We start from the raw sequence: 24,039 nt of genomic DNA, 5'->3' as shown, positions 1-24,039 counted from the left end.
TCCGGGGGACTCCCTCTGGGGGTGCCTGCCTGTGACCGGAGCGGTGTCTCTCCCCTGGGGCGCTGCCCCTGCTCGGGTTGGGCGCTGCCTGCCCTAGCGGTCCGACGCCCTCTGGTAACTGCTCAGGCCTGTTGCAGGGGGGGTTGGCGGACTACTCAGGTTAGAACCTTCATTGGGCCCTGGGCGGAGGCTGGCCCTCAATGCACAACCGCAGAGTATGTATGTGGGTTTGAGTGTCACACTACACGGGGCGAGCATGGGCATACTTGAGCGAGAGAATGGGTAAGTGTGAAAGACGGGTGAGGATGGCTCTGGCTGTGCTGCGTGTGGCGCCTGGGCAGTAGTACTGCGGTCCCTGGGTCTCGGCTGTCCCTTCCTGGCTGAGGGTTGTGGGGGGTGGTGGGATAGGTAGCAGAGCCAGTCGGGAACCTGGCTCTGCGGACCCTGGTGCTCTGCTTCCCAACTACATTTCTCCGCATTCATCCACTTAGGTCTGCAAGGGGCGTCCTGCTGATGGAGGGACCGGGGCTACTGGGAAGTGGTTCCGTCCCTTCCAAGTGGGATGCTCTGCAGTTTTAATTGCATTAGTCATACACACTTGTCCAGGAATCTGGGGGCTCCTTCCGGGGGGGCCAGTAGACGGAGCCTTCCCGTTGATGGCTCTGTCTGCTGGACCCCCCGGAGAATTGGGTAACTCCCAAAGTTCCTCATACTTAGCTACATACACATACATTTAGGGCCGGGGGTGGGCTCTTTCACTGGGGCCTGGGGCTGAGGCCAGTTGTGGCCTCGGCCACTGGCCCTGATGGAGAGATCACCACCCAGTTTTAACTGCAAAAAGACATTTAGGGCGAAGGGGGGCACTGTCCGGGGGACACACCGTCAGCCAGCGGTTGTGCTCCTGGAGGTGTCACCCACCTTCAGTGCACTTTAGTTCCACACACTCACGTCCAAGCTGGGTTGCAGGGTTCTGGGGTACCTTTTTCTACTGCCCTCTGCCTCCCCCGGGTTGGGGGGGTTGGTCGGGGCTCGGGAGGAGCTGCGGTCCCTGCCTGGGGCCACATGGACGGCAGCCTGGAGACCTACCCTCCCCACGAATGTGATCAAGCGAATGGTGTGGGTGCGAGAATGTATCTGAGAGTGCATTGGTTCACGTATGATTGACTAGTTTGTTGTGAGAGAGTCTATGGTGTGTGTGTGTGTGTGTTGATGTGATGATGTGTGTTGCACATGTGGGTGGGTGTATGCGTCTGTGTTTTTGTGAGTTGGTATGCGTGTGGTGCGGTTGAAGTGTGGGGGGTCCGGTTTTTCGCCCGGGGTACGATGATCGTCTGCCTGGGTGGTCTCTTTTCTGCTGACCTCACCAATTGCTAGCCTTGTGCTGCAGGCCGCTGTAGCGCCAGGGGATGAGGTCGGGCCGATGGGGTAGGCCCCGCTCCGCCCATGTGGGGGTGGTGGACTGGGGGCGGGCCCCACTCTGGGCACGGGGGCATCTTCTGGCGGGCTCCCTACGGACCGTGGGTCCTCGGGCTCTACTCTTTCGGGCCGACCCTCCCGCCGGGGGGAGTGTTTGCCCCTGGTTCTCATGGGGCGGACAGCGTTGACCCCCGGTGGCCCACTCTGGCCTCGGGTGCTGTCTCTGTGGCTGCTGCAGCTCTGCCTGGGGGGCTCTGTGTGGGCAGCTTGGGTTGCAACACCTGCCCTCCTGGAACTGAAGGTGTGTGCGCTCCCTGGCTGCTGGGATTCCTTCCTCTGCTTGCTGGATGGGCGTAGTGGCGGAGCCCCTCACATCACCCTGGCTTCCACAAGTGGCATTGTTCATGCACCAACGTCTGCCTCACCCTTTGGGTGAATAATGTTAAGCTACAGCCTTACTAACCTTGTAGTGGGACACTTTCCAAATCCAACTGTAAGTATTACTGATACTTATCACTACCAATATGAATAATGTGTGAATATTGTGAAAAAATTTGTGGTGTTGTATGTCATGACTTTTATTAAGTAGTATGGGATATGTATAATAATGCACATATGTATGTATATTGTATGTATATGTTTGTATTAGTATGTGCACATACCTTAGCACTATTATTGGTATTAGTATTAATCTCCAAGGTAAACCACAGTATAAAAATTGTTTAGTTATGAATGTGTTAGCCTAAGGTACATCCATGCTTCTTATTTATTTTTTTTATTTATTTTTTTGCTCCGATTGTTTACTTAACAGATTTGCTTGGTTTCAGCAGCTGGTTGCACCCCTTACCCCCCCCCCCCCCCCCCCCCACCCCACCCCACCCTACACACCCTAAAGCAGAAACCTAACCTGTCCACCAATACAGCAACATCACACACATTTTGGATTAGCTAAATAAACCATTAAATAAACCATAAATCAGGAAGAGTATATATATTCTATATATACTCTTCTTGTTAAAGCAAAGCTGTCCATCACAATGTGGCATTCAGCGTAATATATGCTGCTTGCTAAACTGCTGGACAGAACAAAAAAAAAAAGCCTGCCATTCGGGATCAATACTCTTCACTCTGTCGAGCTTTAAGAGAAGAATATGCCCCATATTCTGATCCGGCAGCAACTATCTTTGAAGCGTTCAATGTCTTACACAAAAGAAATGAACCTCCCAAAGAATATTACAGGCGTCTCAGAAAGGCCTACTTCCAAGGACGGAATACACCAGGTCTAGAAGAAGACAGTACATTCCAGTCCTTGTTCCTGCATAATCTCCATGACAGCATCCAATTTGATGTCGCCATGCACTGTAAGACAGGCAGGCGCACAATGCAGGGAGTTGTGAGATATGCCCAACTGGTATGGGAAACGCGTGTACGCCCCATTAGGAGACCTGTAGCGGACGCCAGAGTTTTTAGTATCCAGACCCATCAAAAGTCTGACTTAACACTTGAAGGCCACGAAATGCCTCGTGCTAAGAGAAGCAGACGAGGGCAAAGGAAGACTCAAAACCGCAGGTCACGTCACCAGCAGGTTGACACAGTCAACCAGGAAGATGAGCCTCTTCAACGCTGTAATTCAAGGCCAAAACAACCTCGTTCCCACCCACGAGGGGGAAGAGGTCGGTTCAGACAGAACGTGAACCGTAGGTACAAGGACCACAGTCCAGTTCACCGGTCACGGGAAGACTCAGAGGTGGACATTGTAAGTCTGGTACGGAGATGCGTGGAGGAAGCCTTAAAAGAACTTGACAGGCCTAACAGTTCGGCTGCTCCTTCAGACCTCTCAACAGAAGCCAGACACTGACTCCCCACTAGTGGATTAGACCAGGCGTCTTTCTCTATTACACTAGGTATGAAAGACATAGGTGGCCTAGAACAGGCACCAAGCCTGCGTCAAACACATCCACATACCAAAAGGGGGGAGCAGTCCCAGCTCCCAAAGGCGAGGGTAGACTAGTCCATACCACAATGTGATATGTATAAAGAGAACTAGTCCGCATCCATTGTAGGTCCCAAAAATCTTATCAGCAACCTGGTAGGAATAGCTGGATCTCTGGATGAGCCTAAACAATGTGTAACCAACACATAGTTCATTTCTTCTCCTAAATGATTTTGCAGCCTCCTGAAACCCTCCAGGACAATCAGAGAAGATAATTCAGGTACAGGTAGCTAGGTAGGCTAATGAAATCTCATCTGCAAGTTAGCTCCTCGGTCAGAGTCAGTAGCAACTTATTGAGTTTCTGTTGAAGCCTTATCAAGGAAAGCCTTGTGTCCACTACCACCACGGTTATGCATCCCTTTCAGGTACCACAACCCTGGCAGTACCAATTGTGGTTAGATTAACCTAGAAGCAGGTCCATGTCTTTATAGATCTCATGCAACGAGAGAATGTACACACTGTAGTCCACACCAGACACAGACATGTACACTTCATAAAGACACCAACCTGGCAACGCCTTGCCAGCTAACAACTCTTTCACGAGTTGACCAGCAACCTCTAACCACACCTCTCTTCACTCATATATCCCTCCCTTTCTTGTGTTTTCTTTCACCTGAGAAATACATTGGAAATGATATGGTTTAGGATTGTAGACAGACATGCTATTGCCTCTGCTCAGACATGCTATTGCCTCTGCTCAGACATTGCTTTTGCCTCTGCTCAGACATGCTCTTGCCTCTGCTCAGACATGCCTCTAAAATGCTCAGACTTGCCTCCAAGGATTCCAAACAAGGACTGTTTGGAATAAATGGACTGTCAATGAACATTGATAATGCCCACAGGAGATGACAAGTACACTGAGGACCTTAAGGTACCTGTCAGAGCACATGGACCCTTTCAACGTCTTGTTCCGAAGCGACGGCTGACACGCCATCATTCGGAACAAAAAGGGGGGATGTTGGGGGACCTCATATGTATAATCTGTTATTAACAGAATTATTATTAAAGGGCTCATATCATGCAAAATCCACTTTTTAGACATTTTGGAGCGTTCCTATGACTCTATGGGTCACATATACACACACTGAGCACGGTAGAAATGCATTTCCTGCTTTTTTCACATTTTGAAAACGTAAATTTTCTCACCCAATGAAAACAGACCACGACCTACTCTGAGGCCGTGTCCCAGTTGTCGTCACCTTGGTCGGAAGTTCTCCCTGCAAATCCTGAACCAGCACCCCCACAATGATCCCGAACCAAAACTGGACTTCCGCCATTTCCCCCCTCTCACTCACCGTGAACAGACCAGCACGGCAGCGCCCAAGTCCTCCCATAGAAATAGTTCGGTTCTTGGGTGTTCTAACCAACACCAAAGTCTATTCACTTTAACAAGGGATCAACAAGTGAGGATTTGTGGGTCACTTTTATTTTTAACGGACCGGTGCCAGAAACACTGCCTATAAGTATGTGCATTTCAAACGAGGGTGCGTACAATGCTGGATTTGTTTAACGGCTCCTGTTGGAAAAAAAGGATCTATTCCTACAGTCCGTCATCCACTCACTGCAGTAAGTACATGCTTGATATTTATAATGTTTTAAAATGTTAGTTTGTCCGTTTAAATGTAGTAACCTATGTGTGGGGCAAGTTACTAGCTAGCTATGCTAACGGCTACAGCCAGTCGACCGAGCCTTTGTCCCCTTCAAATGTGCTCATGTGGGCTCCTGCAGCCACACACCTGTGTGGAGAAAAGCTAATGACTAACGGCATCGAGCGGCTACAGGCAGGGAGCGGTGGATCTAGCGTCTGTCCTTTTTCTGTAATCTCATACACCTGCGGGGAACAGCTGATCGTTATCGCCCTTCCAGCGGCGACAGGCAGGAAGCGGTGGATCTAGCTCGCTGTAGTAAGTTTGTGCTTGATACTTGTGATATCTAAATATGTTAGTTGGGTCTGTTTAAAATGCAGTAACCCACGTGTGAGACAAGCTAATCGCTAGCGTCGCTAACGGCTACAGTGAGTCAACCGAGCCTTTGTCCCTTTCAAATGTGCTACTCTGAGTTGGTGCAATCACACACCTGTGTGGGGAACAGCTAATAGCGATGGGCCTTCGATCGGCGACAGGCAGGAAGCGGTGGATCGAGCTTTTGTCCTGTTGACGTGCTGCCGCCCCTGTTTGTGTTGCGTTAGCCGTTAGCATGTCTTTAGGCCTTTGCACTTTAGAGCTACAGCTGGTCGATCGCTACAAAAAGAACCTGCAGATGAACGCGGTTGTGTTTGTTATTACCCCGTCCTGTGTCAGAGCCTAAATCAACTTGTGATTTGGGGTTATGTCATTGTTCTATCAAATTCTAACATGATTAGTTGGAATGATTACTGTGTTGTGTTGCAAGCTTAGTTGCTAATTAGTCACATCTCTACAATAACTGCTGCTTATCTGGTCAGTAACCTACAGCTTGTACCATAGCCATTATATTTGTAGGACCAATACAATTTACAGTAAATGTAACAGTCTTTTCTATACTGTAGGGAGCCACATCCCAGTTACCTACATGCAAGGAGGCTGTCAAACAGAGAAATCACTGCAGACTGTTGGTACACGGACATCTGCTGCCCAGCTCAGGAGTAAAGGTATGTAAGTTTGTATGTACCAACAGTAAGATAGGCAATAGAAGATTTTAATTGGTATATACTGTTTAGATTTTATATTTGAATTGTAACAACTGTCTATCTGTTGTTTTAGCACAGACAGGCCTGTCCTCTTGTGTGGTTTAATTTTTTTTCTGGTATTGTGTGTTCTTACATTAGAGAAGGTTTTGACCTACATAATAATGAACATTTCACTAATCTACAATTCTGATTGCAGTACCTTTTTGTTTTGATGAGGTGATGATGAGGACAGCCACAGCTTCCATCTGGTAGAGGACTGCTTCCGCTCAGTCTTCCAAATAGTGATGAGAACAAGGATCACCACATCTCAATGTTTACCCTACTTTCATGCATTTCGTCTGCAAGGCCCTGCAAAAGCCTCTGTCCTCAACCCCCCAGACTTCTTAATTAACTCAGTAACCTATACATTGCACATTGGAGTGTGAAGGTAACAGTTTGTTCTAGCTTTGGAGTAGTGGTGCATTTTTTTGGTTTACAATAAAGTTGGCTTTAACTATTATGTATTTCACTGAACTCTGTTTCTGAAGGGGAAACACTTTTATTCAGGAAATCATAGTATTGAAATTACATGTTTTTTCTCTTTCTAATATGGTAAGCTATAAAGTTGAAGCGGCCATAAATAAAAAGCATATAAATTATATATAAATAAAAAATAAAAAAATTCTTTGAGTATTGCACTCACAAAAAACACATTTTTACTCAAATGGTAAAGGAGTTATTCCACAGGTGGTTTACATCCATCATACAATGAGTGTTTTAGTGTTTTATCCATCAGGAAACTCTGCCTTCATCTACAACCCAAGCATGAAGAGATGGCAACTCAGATTCTTCACCCTAGGAATCCTCAGCACCAGCTCACTAGCCTCTGTAGATTAGATACCTGTAACAACTTCAGATACAGAGACATATTACTGTCAGATTTAACAAGAATGACAAAAAACATAATTAAAAGCAGTAAAAATACGTTAGGTCAATATATAATTTGAAGCAATGCTTTTTGTTCCCAGGTAGGTACTGAGACATTAAAGTCCAATATTCTTTAGAGTGAAAAGCTGTATGATCAGGGAGCTTTAAGGTCCCACATGCTCAGACAAAGGAGGCACTGCGGCCTGCATGTAAAGTCCTCATCCTGATAGTAGTGAGTGAGAACAAAGAGATTTCAAATCTCAGCGCCAAAACCAGGCGCCAGGCTGGGGACCCATACCTGGCTCCCCCGCTGACATCCAACTCCCGCTGGCACAAGCGACAAACGGAGAAGAAACTTGGACGTCAGCTGGAAGAACTTGGACGTCAGCCATCCTGATTGGACCAAACAATAGGACGGGCGTGACATAAAACACGGTTATAAAAGTCGCCGTGACCGAAGACTCGTCCCTTGTTCTCTGCGATCTTTCCTTCCCTTGTTCTTTCCGACCCTGTCCCGTTTCCCCTTGTTCTCTTCGACCCGCTCACTGCCCCACCTGGAGCTTCCCTCTGCACGCCTGGAGCCTCCACCGCAGCCAGCAGCTGAACTAACGGAAACGTTGTCGCAGAGAACGGGCCTGATCACCCATCTACTTCCAGCCACACGGCAGGAAACCGCCAGCGTAACCGCCTCACTCGCCGCCGCATCAGCTGATCACGACGCGATCACCGCGACGCACACCTGGACCGGACCGGACCGCAACAGCGCAAGCACGCATGCACGCACGCAACGCCGGAGCTTCTCACCAGGATTGAGCGGTAAGGCAGAGGCATTCTTAAGTCTGAGCAGAGTAGAACTCTTAGGGTATCAGTAATTGTTTTATTGTTTCATTGTTTCTTTTCCTGCAAACACGATCTGACCGCTGTGTATTTCCGCAATCACGTGACTGTAACGCTGTTACAGATCTACGTGAATCTAAGAGGTGCATATTTAAGTGTTGTAATCTGTGATTTTACTAGCTTAAGTGCTTTAGTGTGTTACTGTGTAGTGCTCTGTTTCTTCTGCGACCACGCCAAGCGCACGTTTCAACCACTGCACGCTTCCGCGATCACGTGACTATATCGCAGAATATAGCCCCACGTGTTGGTGTGACCACAAGCCTTATCCACGCTAGTGCCACTTCACACTCCTTTACACGCTTCTTTCCCTGTGAGCGCCAGACACGCGCGCTCCATTCAAAGGGCTCACCGGCACACGCGCGCAGCTGTGCCACCTCACCACGCCCCTAAAGGGGGGCGCTCTCCTCCTCTTCTCTCTCTCTCTCTCTCTCACACACACACACACACACACACACACAACCCTCTTATCTCAGGTAACGCGCATACACATACAGTACTTCCAGACGAACACACCATAAGATTAAGTTGTGATTTGCTGAGTTATTCAAGATAGTGTTGACACTAGAGTTAATGTTAATTGTTTAATAAAGCGTTCATAATTTAATTGGTCGTTGTCTGTGATTATTTGTATATGGTTTTGCAGCACTAGTGAATTGAGTCGGCTATGGTACGGAGTTCACCCTTCAACTAACTTAAATACAAATGAGACTGTATTGGCTATTCCAAATCGGTTATTGGTCCCTGGAAACAGGGTGGTGCCCCGTAAACTAAGTAATTATTAGTTCAATTAATAATTATTAAATCAATAATAGTAAGTGTTTCACTTGCCAAACTATAGACACTTGTCATATAGTTATATATATTTAAGCTAATAACCAAGATTTGTGAATCTAAATTATAAACATAATTGGTATCTCCACTCAGGAGCTATAAATCCAATTATTATAATTTGTGCTCCTCGCATATCCCCAACATAATTGGTGCCCCGTGTGAGGCCGACAAAGATTATTCACCGTGCTGTAAATCTGTACAAATAATCTACTGGTGGATGCAAGAATCCATAACTGTGTGGCAGAAACCAAGGTGCCCTTTGCTTTAACACTAATTTGTGCTCCTCGCATATCCCCAACACTGGCTATGGATACCGACTCCGGAACGGGGCCACCATAAGTCACCTCCTCTACATGGATGACATCAAGCTGTACGCCAAGTGTGAGCGAGACATCGACTCGCTGATCCACACCACCAGGATCTACAGCTTGGACATCGGGATGTCATTCGGGCTCGAGAAATGTGGGAGGATGGTGACAAAGAGAGGCAAGGTAATCCACACAGAAGGGGTCTCACTCCCAGAAGGAAGAATAGCAGACATCCAAGTACCTTGGAATGCCACAGGCAAACGGCAACCTTGAACAGGCAACAAGGAATGCGGCAACAGCCAAATAACTCCAACGAGTAAGGCAAGTCCTAAGAATTAAGCTCAATGGCAAGAAAAAATCCCGGGCAATAAACAGCTACGCTCTGCCAGTGATCAGATACCCTGCAGGAATAATAAGGTGGCCAAAGGAAGAGATACAGACCACAGATGTTAAGACACGAAAGCTCCTCACCATGCATGGAGGGTTCCACCCCAAATCCAGCACCCTGAGACTATACGCTAGCCGCAAAGAAGGAGGCCGAGGACTAGTGAGCGTGAGAGCCACTATCCAGGATGAAACATCCAAGCTCCATAAGTACATCAAGAATAAGGCCCCGACAGATGTCGTGCTGAGTGAATGTCTCGGGCAGTGGAGAGCAGAGGATGAGAAGCTGGATGAGGGACCATCATGGGAGGACAAGCCCTTACACGTGATGTACCACCGGAACATAACTGAAGTGGCTGATCTCAACAAATCCTACCAATGGCTTGAAAGGGCTGGGCTGAAGGACAGCACAGAGGCACTCATCCTGGCTGCACAGGAGCAGGCCCTGAGCACCAGAGCCATAGAGGCCCAGATCTACCACACCAGACAAGACCCAAGGTGTAGACTGTGCAAAGAGGCCCCTGAGACGGTCCAGCACATAACTGCAGGGTGTAAGATGCTGGCAGGGAAAGCATACATGGAACGCCATAACCAAGTGGCTGAAATAGTATACAAGAACATCTGCTCGGAGTATGGACTGGAAACCCCAAGGTCAAAGTGGGAAACACCTCCCAAGGTGGTAGAGAACGAGCGAGCCAAGATCCTGTAGGACTTCCAGATACAGACAGACAGAATGGTAATGAGCGTCAACGATCAGTTCCCCAAGGAGATCCTCGACCGCCACCGACGACTGTTCCCCATCTGTAAGAGGTTCATGGCAGAAGGCTGCAGGGCCTTTTCCTTCCCATCCATCCATTTTACAAGCCACTAAATCCCATATGCGAGGTCGCGGGGGTGCTGGAGCCTATCCCAGCTGGCTATGGCCGAGAGGCAGTGTACACCCCGGATAAGTTGCCAGTCCATCACAACACAGAGACATACAACCATTCACACACACACTCACACCTACGGGCAATGGAGAGAGGCCGGGGAGAACCCACGCAAACTCAGGAAGAGTTCCGGGAATTGAACCCAGAACCTTCTGTGAGGCCACGGTGCTACCCACCGCACCACTGTGCCACCGCCTTTTCCTCCCCTTTACTTTTTTACCTTCACCTACTTTCACTCCACACTGCTTACATCCTTCTTTTCTCTATTCTTCTCCCACGTAGTCAGCCAGCTATGTAGCCCTCCAGCAGCCACACACAAACATCTACTGCACAGGGGAAACATGTGCACATACATAGACAACACACAACTCAGAATACACAGGTACTTAAGGTTAGCCACACACCTAAAGTCTATCACACTACATACACACAAGACTAGTGATCCACAGCAGTCAGGTAAGTTATGACACCACTGAAGATTTTAACTTGAAATGTACCTGGAATCAATAAGAAGGAGAAACGATTTAAAATATTTAATAATTTGAAAACATAATAATAATAATAATAATTTGAAGACATTTCTTTACTACAGGAAACTCCTATTCCCAAAACTATAGATTACACTCTGGCATCAACAGAGTTCCCACATGCTTACTTAGCCGGTTACAATTCTAAACAAAGAGGGGTCGCCATCCTGATAAATAAAAATATTAACTTTACTCATAACGATACCATTGTAGATCCAGAGGGGAGATATATAATCATTAATATCATGATAGGAAACATTAAATATTGCATAGCTGATGTGTATGGTCCTAATGTTGACGACCCCTCTTTCTTTCACAGCTTCTTCACGTCACTGTCTGCTCACTCTGGTTCCAAATTTATAGTAGGAGGTGTCTTTAATTCAGTATTAAAAAGACCCCTTCTTTAAATCAGAGAGTACCACTCTCACTCCCGTATAGATTATATTTTAGTAAATAACTCAGTCTTACAAGATGTCTCTGACACCAATATTCACTCTATCACAATCAGTGATCATGCACCATTGTCCATTTCTTTGATTAAGACAGTCACACCATCAACCAGGAATTGGAGGTTTAATACATCATTACTCAATGATCAAGACTTCATCAGTTATGTCAGGAGAGAATGGGCAACCTCACTGTGTTCTTTGGGAGACTGGGAAGGCAGTTACGCGTGGTAGAATAATTTCATATCGCACAAGAAAAAAAGGACATGCTACTTGAATTAGAATTAGAGAAAAAAATAAAATCTTTAGAGAATAAATATGCTGCCTCTCCAACCAATGATGTCCTAGAAGATCTAAAGAATCTATAGCTGAAATTAAATAATATAATTGATTGCAAAACTCAGTTTCAGATAGACCAATTACGCTGGGAGAACTTTGACCATGCTAACAATTGTGGTAATTTTTTACCTAACCAATTAAAAAAATAATAAAGAGAAACAAATCATCCATTCAATAACTGATAAGAAAGGGAACATTACTCATGATCCCTATGAAATAAATTATACCTTTAAAAACGTTTACCAAGAGTTATATACGTCCCAAATAGATCCATGCACCTCAGCCATAGAGGAGTTTCTGAATAAACTAGAACTGCCGAAGCTAAAGGAAGAACAAACCACAACTCTAGACTCATTGTTATCTTTGACAGAACTACATGAAGCTCTGCAGGAGATGCCCAATAAAAAAGCTCCAGGACCAGATGGATTCCTAGCTGAATTTTATAAGGAGTTCGGGTCCATGCTGGGACCCAGCTTTTACAAAATGTTAGTTGAAATTAAACAAGAGCATTCATTACCCACAAATATGAATTCTCCCTTCATAATCCTGCTCCAAAACCCAGGAAAAGACCCTACATTTCCATCAATTTATAGACCAATTTCACTAATAAATGTAGATCTAAAAATAGTGTGTAAAGCACTTGCTAGAAGATTAGAAAAAATCACTCCATATATAATTCACTCTGATCAAACAGGCTTCATTAAAGGTAGACAGTCAACAAACAATATGAACAGATTAATCAACCTAACTGATTATGTCACCACCCATAAACTATAGTCAGCCACCGTCTCCTTAGATGCAAAAAAAGCTTTCGATAGAGTAAACTGGAAGTTTCTTTTAGCCACTTTGCAGAAATTCGGCAAATTCGGCACAGGGAACAGAGGCGGGCCTTCTTGCCAATGTGCGGGGGCGGACCTGGGGGTGGAGACCTGGGTGACCTGTGTCCGCAGGGGTCCCTCTGGGGGTGTCCGCCTGTGCCCAGAGGGTGGTCTCTTCCCTGGGGCGCTGCCTGCCCTAGCGGTCCAATGCCCACTGGTAACTCCTTGAACCTGTTGCGAGGGGGGGTGGCGGACCACTCGGGCTAAGGCCTTCATTCGGCCCTGGGCGGAGCTAGCATTACACGGGGCGAACCTGGGCATACTTAAGCAAGAGAATGGGTAAGTGTAAAAGAAGGGTGAGGATGGCTCTGGCTGCGCTGCGTGTGATGCCTGGGCAGTAGTACTGCGGTCCCCGGGTCTCGGCTATCTCTTCCTGGCTGGGGGTTGTGGGGGGCAGTGGGATGGGTAGTAGAGCTAGTCGGGAACCTGGCTGTCCACATTCATCCACTTCTCCCAAATCCCAAAGTTCCTCATACTTAGCCACATACACATATATTTAGGGCCGGGGGGTGGGCCCTTTCACTGGGGCCTGGGGCTGAGGCCAGTTGTGGCCTCGCCCACTGGCCCTGGTGGAGAGATCACCACCCAGTTTTAACTGCAAAAAGACATTTAGGGTGAGGGGGGGCACTGTCCGGGGGACATACCGTCAGCCAGCGGTCGTGCTCCTAGAGGTGTCCCCCACTTTTAGTGCACTCTAGTTCCACACATACACTTTCAAGCTGGGTTGCAGGTTTCTGGGGTGCCTTTTCCGCTGCCCTCGGCTTCCCTCGGGTTGGGGGGGGTAGGGCTCGGGATGAGCTGCGGTCCCTGCCTGGGGCCATATCGGCGGCAGGCCGGAAAACCTACCCTCCCCACGAATGAGATTAAGCGAATGGTGTGAGTGCGAAAATGTATCTGAGACTGCATGGATTCACGTATGGTTGACTACTTTGTTGTGAGAGAGTGTATGGTGTGTGTGTGTGTCTGTGTTTGTGTAAGTATGTATGCGGTGCGGTTGGAGTGTGGGGGGTCTGGTATTCCGCCCGGGGTACGTGGATTGTCCGCCAGGATGGTTTCTTTTCTGCTGACCCCCACCAATTGCTGGCCTTGTGCTGCGGGCCCGGTGTGGTGCCAGGGAATATGGTTGGGCCGATGGGGTGTTGGACTGGGGGTGGGCCCCACTCTGGGCGCGGAGGAATCTCCTAGCCAGCGCCCTACGGACCGTGGGTGCTTGGGTTCCATTCTCTCAGGCCGGCTCTCTGACTGGGTGGAGTGTTTGCCCATGGTTCCCATGGGACGGACAGCGTTGACCCATAGTGGTCCACTCTGGCCTCGGGTGCTGTCTCTGTGGCTGCTGCAGCTCTGCCTGGGGGGCTCTGTGTGGGGGGCTTGGGTCGCAACACCTGCCCTCCTGGAACTGAAGGTGTGTGGGCTCCCTGGCTGCTAGGATTCTTTCCTCTGCTTGTTGGATGGGCGTAGTGTAGCTCCTCACATCACCCTGGCTTCCACAAGTGGCATTGTTCATGCACCAACGCCTGTCTCACCCTTTGGGTGAATAATGTTAAGCTACAGCTTTACTAACCTTGTAGTGGGGCACTCAACACCTGAGCTGATAAACAGGCTTTCTAAACCCAACTGTAAGTATTACTGATACTTATCACTACCAATATCAATATTTTGTGAATATGGAAATTGCGGTGTTGTATGTCATGACTAATACTAAGTAGTATGGGGTATGTATAACAATGCATATGTGTATGTATATGATATGTATACAGATGAAGCGGCAAATTTCCGTTGCCTCGTTGCTGCAGGATTTCACACTGATCTTGTCATGACATTAGCATGACTGAGGTATCATTCCACCAAGCCCCCTTACACCAGTCATGACCCCCCACTGTGATATACTTAATGCGTGGCTGCCTTGTTAACGCCCCCTAAACCTTTTTTAAGAAATGACCTGCAATTGCACATTCATGCACCAGGCGGAGCAGAGAGAGAGAGAGAGAGAGAGAACAGAAATGAGCGTCTTAAATGTAAAGTAGTTTATAACTGAACTTAAAGTTATTTATGTCTAAGCAAGAAGTAGAAAATTACAGCTGTTATGAATACAACGCCCTTTAGTCAAACATTCAGTCAACATCCACATGGATATTTTATTTGTTTTAATTATACTGTATTGTATATATTACTGTATTATAATGTTTAGCTCTAAATTTACTGGCATTTTTTGACAACTGACAAAGACCAAAAGCTTCCTCAGTCTGAGGGAAGTTCCATATCATCCTCCAGTTTGGCTTCACTTTACACTTGCAAAGAACTGGCTCGTTACGTGAACAAAAGACACAAAAGTGAGTAGGTGTGATGAACCCTCCCCCAAGAAGGACACCAGACTGAAAGAGTTGACATGACTCAACTTCCACACAACTTCACCTGAGCCATGAAAACCAGATATATTTGTAAACTGCTTAAAAAGAAAATTCTTCATGGATCCATAACTTTAAAGGTTCCACTCAAATCAAGGCACTGTTAACATAATGCTGTATGAAGGAATTTATTTACTGTCCATACAGTAGGTCTCCCTCAGAGGACCAACAGCCTAGTGGTTAAGGCACAGGAGCTCCCAGCTAGAGACTCCTGGTGTAAACTTGCCTCTGGTGTCTTCCGTTTACCACACAAATTCAGGTGACACAAAATACAGAGATCTGCATACACGTGTTATGAGTTATGCCAGCTGATATTCTTTCAGTTCCGTGTCAATTCAGTCACCTTTTACTGTCAAATGTCACTGCAATCGGCTGATTGTGACTGCTCAATAATTTTCAAGTTAACTTACAGACTTTTCTTAAAGCAGAAACATTACCAAAAGTGCAGGAACCTTCAGTCTGAGTAAAGTTGGGCACTATCCTCTATTTACAATAGGCTTCACTTCACACCTGTAAAGAACTGGCTCATCAGTTGAACAAAGTACTGTGAGAAGGTGTGAAGACCATGTCCCCCATGAAGGACATATAATGTAGAAGCTCCTTGAGAAACATTTCTGCTCTAAAAGAATGTAGTGACCCAACTTTCAGACAACTTGGTTTAGAAAATGGACTGAATGTGGACGTTTATAAAATCTGTAAATAAAACTTGTTAAAAAGAAAGTGTTAACCCTCACGCAGCCTTCGAGGGGGTCAGTCTGACCCCACGAGACAAACTATGAAACTTTTGATTCTTTTTACGTTTTTGGCCACAAGGCACCATCCGCTGCGGCTCGGTCACCGCTCTCTTCTTCTTCGTCACAGGCCCGTCCCGCATCCTCCCGGGGTCCGGCGTGACCCCGGCCCACGGAACCTCCCCATCAGGCGTCCTGCCGGGGTCCGGCGCGACCCCAGCTCCCTGTACCTCCCCGTCAGGCGTCCTCCCGGGGTCAGGCGCGACCCCGGCCCCCGGAACCTCCCCGTCCCGCATCCTCCCGGGGTCAGGCGCGACCCCAGCTCCCTGTACCTCCCCGTCAGGCGTCCTCCCGGGGTCCGGCGCGACTCCGGCCCACGGAACCTCCCCGTCGGGCGTCCTGCCGGGGTCCGGCGCGACCCCAGCTCCCTGTACCTCCCCGTCAGGCGTCCTCCCGGGGTCCGGCGCGACCCCGGCCCACGGAACCTCCCCCGTCGGGCGTCCTGCCGGGGTCCGGCGCGACCCCAGCTCCCTGTACCTCCCCGTCAGGCGTTCTCCCGGGGTCAGGCGCGACCCCGGCCCACGGTACCTCCCCGTCCCGCATCCTCCCGTGGTCAGGCGCGACCCCAGCTCCCTGTACCTCCCCGTCAGGCGTCCTCCCGGGGTCCGGCGCGACCCCAGCCCCATGTACCTCCCCGTCCCGCATCCTCCCGGGGTCAGGCGCGACCCCAGCTCCCTGTACCTCCCCATCAGGCGTCCTCCCGGGGTCCGGCGCGACCCCGGCCCACGGAACCTCCCCGTCGGGCGTCCTGCCGGGGTCCGGCGCGACCCCAGCTCCCTGTACCTCCCCGTCAGGCGTCCTCCCGGGGTCAGGCGCGACCCCGGCCCACGGAACCTCCCCGTCAAGCGTCCTGCCGGGGTCTTGGCGCCACGTTAGAAACCCATTCTTTCGTAGCTCTCATTGTGGCGTTTGTGTGCAGCCTTGTTCATTGTGGCCATTTGCTAAATTTTCGTGCCCAGAGCGAGTCGCTGCGTGTGAAGAGCCAGTGGCATCGATGTTTCCACAGCGAGTCACTGATCAGCGCGCTGCTGTTGGCAGGTTTAGTTGAGGTTAGGGTGGTCTGTCGAGGAGCTCCCGCCCCCTGCGACACCGGTCTGCGGGGGAGTTGAGCCTGGTTGTAAACCTCCACACGGTGCGGTTCTCAGAGTAATGGCTGTCTACAAGAAGACGGTAAGAAAAGCGTTTCAGTGAAATAATACCTTCTGTTTTAAAATGTTTGTTAAAAGAAAACGAGAGAGAGAGAGATGCTTTGGCTTTTTGGTTTTTCCTTTTCAGCTGCAGACCATCGCAGTCATTTGATCAGAGCGGAGGGCAGCCAAAGGCCTCAGTATCTTGAGGATCACAACACAAAAAGGCACAGTGTGACTGTTCCCTATGAGCCGCCCCAGGTATCACTGCCTCTCACTTCTGACCTTTCCCCTAACGTAGCAATTAAATGTTATCATTCTGTTGTGCCTCTCGTTCCGCTTTCACGGTTTGTCATCCCTGAAATTACCCGTGCACTAAACGACTACTATCCTGCATGTGTTTCACCCGGGCTCAGAGATCACCACAATCCTGTTCAACTTCATGTGCAACAGCTCCTGCATGGGAGGCATGAACCGCAGACCCATCCTCACCACATCCTGACCCTTGAGACTTCAGAGTACGTATGGTTTCATCTACCAGGATTGGTGTGAGCTGAAATGTATTTGCTGGCTGTCTACAAGAAGACGGTAAGAAAAGCGTTTCAGTGAAATAATACCTTCTGTTTTAAAATGTTTGTTAAAAGAAAACGAGAGAGAGAGATGCTTTGGCTTTTTGGTTTTTCCTTTTCAGCTGCAGACCATCGCAGTCATTTGATCAGAGCGGAGGGCAGCCAAAGGCCTCAGTATCTTGAGGATTACAACACAAAAAGGCACAGTGTGACTGTTCCCTATGAGCCGCCCCAGGTATCACTGCCTCTCACTTCTGACCTTTCCCCTAACGTAGCAATTAAATGTTATCATTCTGTTGTGCCTCTCGTTCCGCTTTCACGGTTTGTCATCCCTGAAATTACCCGTGCACTAAACGACTACTATCCTGCATGTGTTTCAGCCGGGCTCAGAGATCACCACAATCCTGTTCAACTTCATGTGCAACAGCTCCTGCATGGGAGGCATGAACCGCAGACCCATCCTCACCATCCTGACCCTTGAGACTTCAGAGTACGTATGGTTTCATCTACCAGGATTGGTGTGAGCTGAAATGTATTTGCTGGATAAAGAGTAGTGTTACATGGAAACCGAGGGTCGACGTGGTGTAACTTGATCTCCTGCTTTATGTATTTGCCTGTTTTATGTTTATTTTGTTTCTAAATGTAACTTGAAGTTGAAGTTGTGCATCACTGTTATCCCACCTCAAAGATAGCTTTTGCAGCCTTAGTAAATGTTTTTCTACTGTCTTTTAGCGGACAACTTTTGGGCCGAAGATGCTTCGAGGTGCGTGTCTGCGCGTGTCCCGGCAGGGATCGTAAAACAGAGGAGGCAAATAGTGCCAAACTTCAGACAGGGGCCAAACAAGTGAAGAAAAGAAGTATGTGTTTGTTTATTAATGCTGGGTTTGTTTTTGCACCTTGGCTGTCTTCTATCTTACGGATCACGTTTTGCTTTTCTAGAAAGTGCCCCATCAACAGATCCTGATATGTGCAAAAGGAAGTCTGGCTCAAGCACAGACGAGGAGGAAGTACTTATGTTGCCAGTTAGTACACACACAAAGTATTTAAAAAAAACTAGTGTTGTCACAGAATTGCTGCTCTCAATTTAAATCCTTTATTTTTTCTGCAGGTTAAAGGCCGTGAGCGCTATAACATGTTAAAAAAGATAAATGATGCATTAGAACTGGCTGAAAAAGAGGCGTAAGTATCTTTAAACTACAAGACACACACACACACACACACACACACACACACACACACACACACACACACACACACACACACACACACACACACAGAAACTGTGATCGGATGTCACTTTGATAAACATTAGCTGCTACGGAACAGCTGCATGAGACTTTCAGCATTGCATAGCTGTAGTGTTAAATACTTTTTCCCTTAAACCAGACGTGTCCCATCTCTGTTCTGCATGGTCACTGTTTGTTTCCTCTCTCCACAGTAAAAACAAAACCAGGGCTTCTAAGGAACTGCTGCCGTCCAGTGGAAAGCGCGTCTTGCAAAAAGCAGAACGAAGCGACAGCGACTAGTTGCAATCTGCCTTCTTTTAACCGCCATGTACGAGTACGAACATCTACGATCATGACTATGAATCATTGTTTACCTCCCTTTGATGTTTCTACATTAATTCCTGCCATCAGTCTGAGGGCATACGTTGAGCAGTAACGTATTAACGATTCAGTGGGGCTTTACTATTTTTAATAAATAGTTTTTTTTTCCGGCGCGACCCCATTTTTTTTGTTTTTTATTTTTCCTTCTCCTTTCCTCCCCTTTACCTCCACCCGTGCCACAGGCCCACTGATGATGAACATGATGATGATGACGAACATGATGATGATGATGATGATGATGATGATGATGATGATGATGATGATGATGCAAGCAGACAGCTGCGTGCAAGGGCTGACCATTTTAAACGAAAAATAAAACAGACCAAACAGGCAAAAACATTTGATTAAATGCCAAAAGTTTATTTAATAATATAAAACAGTTATGAAATAAAGGAGTACAAGGGGCATTCCGTACAGTATAATTTAATCGGTACGCGTAAAGCAACAGAGGCAGGCGTAGAAAGAAATTGAATACGGCCCTTTTTTTGTTTTTTTTTTTAATCTTCATCAACGGGATTCTCGGCTCATCAAAACTTGACGCGAAGCAACTTTCGCAGCAGCGCCAGCATCAGTATCCCGCAGCGTTGGTTGTGGCTCTCGCTCCGCCGCGAGCCGCACACGACGCAGGGCATATCGTAGCCAAAGCCGACATGGCCTTCCACGGCCTCCTTCAGCATCAACTTGGGGAACGCCACGTAGCCCCTTCTGTAACGCTCCTTGCCTATCATTGCTTTCCGGACGCTTTCTCTACCAGAGAACTTTTTCGCCAGGAAGTCGCACTCCTCCACTCCGGCAACGTGCACGTGATACACATGCTCTCTCAGCATGTTGTCACCCGCTACGAAACGGGAAAGCCTGACGCCGCACGCATCACACACGTGAGTGTCTACGGTGTCCAGCTCATACGACATGCCCTCACGGCTGCCCAGCTCCCTGAACAGGTTGTCCGCAGTGCGAGGGCCGACCACGCTCCTCTCGCTCGGCCTTTTCGTGTACAGCAGAGGCTTGCGCCCGTAGTCGTCGTCCAGCTGGGTGTCGGTCAGGTACGCCGTGAATCTCTCGCAAACTTCTTTGCATCTGTCGCGGTGTCGTCTCCCCGCGCCGGCACAGATGACGCATCGCTTTACGTTTAGCAGGTAACATTTGCCACCGCTGGCAAATAAGAGGGCGTCCGGAAACGCCACCATGCCGTGGGCGAACCTGAGTTCGCCCAGGTCCAAGGCCAATTGATCCGGTGGCAGGTGGCGGTGTCTGTAATGAGCCTTGACGCGAGCACACCGTCCGTCGCTGGCCAGGATGTGTTTGTCTAACAAGTCCCTCAAGGCACCCTCAGAGGCCAGAGCGTTCCCACACAAACAGTCGCACTCCAGACCTCCGCCTAGGCCTCCTTCCGGGTCTGGGAATCCGCTATGATCCAACGGGCACGGGGTTCCCTCTTCTTCTACGCGAAGGCGCAGACAGTCTGTGGTCCGCTCGAGCCGCGGCTCGAACACCGCGCAGCCGTCGGTTTGCAGGTCACCTTCTTCTTGAGAGGCCATAGCGTTGGAACCTTTCGACGAGACTGTGGATAAACGCTCGTTCCAAGCTTGTCAGGTGAAGTGGTACTGCGACGTATTCTCTCTGCGACTTTTATGGTTTGCCGCACCTCCCCCCCCCACACACACACACACAGGCACCCAACCCAAAATCTGAACCAGCGAGGGATCCTCCAATCGGCTCATCGTCATCTCACCGCCAGACAACTCCTCCTGAACCGTCCTCCACTTTGTCCAACGTGGAAAAAGTCCTCCGACCGGGGCAATTTATTCCAACCAGGAGGATCCTCCAACCCGGAAAATCCTGGGAAACCTGGGAAATCGAGGGAAAACTTGTGTAAACTTGTGTAAAAATTGGAAATGAGGCGGCGACTGGTCAATAGGTTCCGCCGCAGCGCTCCTCACATTGAGACTGGTGGAATAGCGTTGACACAATAGCGCAGACCTCCAGCAGCAGCCACGCTCCCCATACATGTAAAATAAAAAAGAAAAACACACACACACACACACACACACACACACACACACACACACACACACACACACACACACACACACACATTATTTGAATATTATCATATTATGAGGGAGAAAATAAAGACCAAATAAGCAAAACTTTTGATTAAATACTAAATATTTATTAAATATAAAACAGTAATCAAAGAAAGGGGTACACAATGCATTCATATGCACTCATATTCATATTCATATTAAAACCTCAGAGAGACCGAAATCATCTCACCACCAGAGAACTCGGGAACCGTTCTCCACTTTATCCAACGTGAAAAATCCTCCAACGTGGCAGGTTATCCCACCGGAGGGATTCCTCCAACGCGGTGAAGATTCCTCCAACTTGGAAACTCGGTGTTTGTGTGTGTGTGTGTGCTTTCACCTGCAAATTATTTCACCACGACCCTCACATTCCGCATCCTCCCTAGGTCCAACACGACCCCATGCTCCGCGCGCACACACACACACACACACACACACACACACACACACACACACACACACACACACACACACACTGATTGATATATTATATTATAAATATATTATATTATATATTGAGGGAGAAAATAAAGACCAAATAAGCAAAACTTTTGATTAAATGCTAAATATTTATTGAATATAAAACAGTAATCAAAGAAAGGGGTACACAATGCATTCATATGCACTCATATTCATATTCATATTAGAATTCAAATCACACGTATTCCAAATAATCCAAAGGTGTCCGGACATCTTAATCGGCACGCGTAACGACAGAGGCTGGCGTGGCGGGGAGAAGCTCGATACAGCCGGCGATGTGAGCCAAGAGTTCAGAGACAGACTTGAACGGGTCTCTCACAGGGCCATCCACGAGCACGTATTGGAAACCGCACGGGGTCGAACAAAACAAAACGCTCAGAGTACACTCGTCGGTAGCGATGTCAAACAGGTATCCCGCGTCGTAGCCGCCCATATAACAAAAGACTATCCTCGCGTTCGGCTTCACCTCGGGCAGCTTTTCCGGATAGGCGTACAGCCCCCACCAGGTGTCGCCCAGTGTCGTTATCGCGCCGCGCACCTCACTCAGCAACCTCGTGGCAGACAGATCCTCAAAGCGCACTCCGTCTTCCTGGGGGGGACTCAGAAGCCTGGCGCGGTCCTCGGCGATAACTTTGCCGATCAGCCTCAAGGGGTCCAACGCCGTCCCGTAAGGGTCGGACCAATATGGGGCGGTGGCGTCCATGACCGTGTCGTCGCGAGCCACCGGCTCGAAGAGGATCTTGTAGACTCCATTGTAAACCACCAGAGAGAAAAATTTCAGACCCCTCACGGTCTTGATTGCACCCCAAAGAACAACGCCGTCCCCCGACTCTTTCCGGGGACTTGGGATGCAGTCGGCCAGCAAAACTATTCCCTCGCACGGTGTAACGCGCGCGCGACACAGATGCACCAGCCCCTTGCCGGGCGAGGCCCAGATCTTCCCCGTTAGGACCTCCATTTCCTCCCAGGTGGCGTTCAGGAGCGCCCAATTTCCCACGGGTCTGCGTTGCGAGACGTGAGGATGCGCGTCTCGCCAGACAGCGAACTTGTCATTGTCTCTGGCTTTTCCAGTGCCTTTAGAGAAGGTCTCTAAGATCTGAGCGACGGCGACGAGCTCCGGTCCGTTAGAGAAGTTAGAGGTCTCTGCGTCCATGTCGGTGAGCTCTGTTCAGTTTAGAGGGACGGGAAGAGTAGCCATCCTCTTCTGTCTTCTGTGGGGTTTATATGACGCCGACCGTGGGAAGGTGGCAGGTCTGACCGGGGGTCCGATCCCCGACCCTAACCTTGTTTTTGTTTTTTTTTGTTTTTTTTTCGTATTCTCTGGCACCACATCTCCATCGCTGCCAGAGGCATCAAACCAAAATCATCTCACCACGAAAGAACTCGGAGCCGTTCTCCACTTTATCCAACGTGAAAAATCCTCCAAGCTCCTCCAAGTTTATCCTACCAGAAGGATTTCTCCAACAAAAAAAACATCTAACCTGGGGGGGGGGGGGGGACTTATTTCACCACCACTCTCACGTCCCTCAACAAGACCCCACACGCACGCACGCACACACACACGCACACACCTTCTCCACTTTATCCAACATGAAAAATCCTCCAACCTGGCAGTTTATCCCACCAGAAGGATTCCTCCAGCGTGGTGGGAAAAAATCATCTAACCTGGGTTCGTCCAACGTGAAAAATCCTCCAACGCAGCAGTTTATCCCACCAGAAGGATTCCTCCAACGTGGTGGAGATTCCTCCAACTTGGAAACAAAACCCCACAAGCACACACACACACACACACACTCACACACACACACACACACACACACACACACACACACACACACACACACACACACACACACACACACACACACACACACACACACTTTCTCCACTTTATCCAACTTGAAAAATCCTCCAACCTGGCAGTTTATCCCACCAGAAGGATGCCTCCAACGTGGTGGAGATTCCTCCAACTTGGAAACAAGACCCCACACGCACGCACACACACACATTTTCTCCACTTTATCCAACGTGAAAAATCCTCCAACACGGCAGTTTATCCCACCAGAAGGATTCCTCCAGCGTGGTGGGAAAAAAGCATCTAACCTGGTTTTGTCCAACGTAAAAAATCCTCCAACGCGGCAGTTTATCCCACCAGAAGGATTCCTCCAGCGTGGTGGGAAAAAATCATCTAACCTGGGTTTGTCCAACGTGAAAATCCTCCAACGTGGCAGTTTATCCCACCAGAAGGATTCCTCCAGCGTGGTGGGAAAAAATCATCTAACCTGGGTTTGTCCAACGTCAAAAATCCTCCAACGCGGCAGTTCATCCCACCAGAAGGATTCCTCCAACGTGGTAGAGATTCCTCCAACTTGGAAACTTGTGTTTGTGTGTGCTTTCACCTGCAAATTATTTCACCACCCTCACGTAGCTTGGACTAAAAACAAACAAAAA

At 48.5% G+C, this 24,039-nt stretch overlaps 1 protein-coding gene and 1 long non-coding RNA gene across 4 annotated transcripts; both read left to right on the top strand.

Annotated features, from left to right (window-relative positions):
* The first annotated feature begins 4,630 nt into the window (after nt 1–4,630).
* Nucleotides 4,631–6,769, top strand: LOC129604716 (uncharacterized). 2 transcript variants are annotated; one of them, XR_008695866.1, is made up of 2 exons: nt 4,631–6,038; nt 6,294–6,769. It is a non-coding gene; the product is annotated as an uncharacterized LOC129604716 (long non-coding RNA). The 2 variants fall into 2 exon arrangements; XR_008695865.1 differs by having other exon boundaries at nt 6,274–6,769.
* A 10,512-nt stretch (nt 6,770–17,281) lies between these two features.
* On the top strand, nt 17,282–19,358 carry LOC129604713 (cellular tumor antigen p53-like). Of its 2 annotated transcripts, XM_055512337.1 has the most exons (7): nt 17,282–17,433; nt 17,537–17,649; nt 17,795–17,904; nt 18,147–18,271; nt 18,354–18,436; nt 18,523–18,593; nt 18,853–19,358. In XM_055512337.1, exons 3-7 carry the CDS (start codon nt 17,831–17,833, stop codon nt 18,938–18,940), a joined length of 441 nt encoding a protein of 146 aa, XP_055368312.1. In that variant the 5' UTR covers nt 17,282–17,433; nt 17,537–17,649; nt 17,795–17,830; the 3' UTR covers nt 18,941–19,358. The 2 variants fall into 2 exon arrangements, with proteins under 2 accessions (XP_055368312.1, XP_055368311.1); XM_055512336.1 differs by lacking the exon at nt 17,282–17,433 and having other exon boundaries at nt 17,471–17,649.
* The last annotated feature ends 4,681 nt before the right edge of the window (nt 19,359–24,039 follow it).

Source organism: Betta splendens, chromosome 10 (assembly GCF_900634795.4).
Source record: "Betta splendens chromosome 10, fBetSpl5.4, whole genome shotgun sequence".
Taxonomy (NCBI): Eukaryota; Metazoa; Chordata; class Actinopteri; order Anabantiformes; family Osphronemidae; genus Betta; species Betta splendens.
This window is presented reverse-complemented; position numbering and strand designations above follow the sequence as displayed.

What these genes read in the sequence shown, in the direction of transcription:
- LOC129604713 (XM_055512336.1), top strand. Translation starts at nt 17,476, where the DNA reads ATGTTTGTTAAAAGAAAACGAGAGAGAGAGATGCTTTGGCTTTTTGGT. An exon ending in TTCCCTATGAGCCGCCCCAG is followed by an intron (nt 17,650 to 17,794) that starts GTATCACTGCCT and finishes CATGTGTTTCAG; the next exon opens with CCGGGCTCAGAGATCACCAC. An exon ending in CTGACCCTTGAGACTTCAGA is followed by an intron (nt 17,905 to 18,146) that starts GTACGTATGGTT and finishes ACTGTCTTTTAG; the next exon opens with CGGACAACTTTTGGGCCGAA.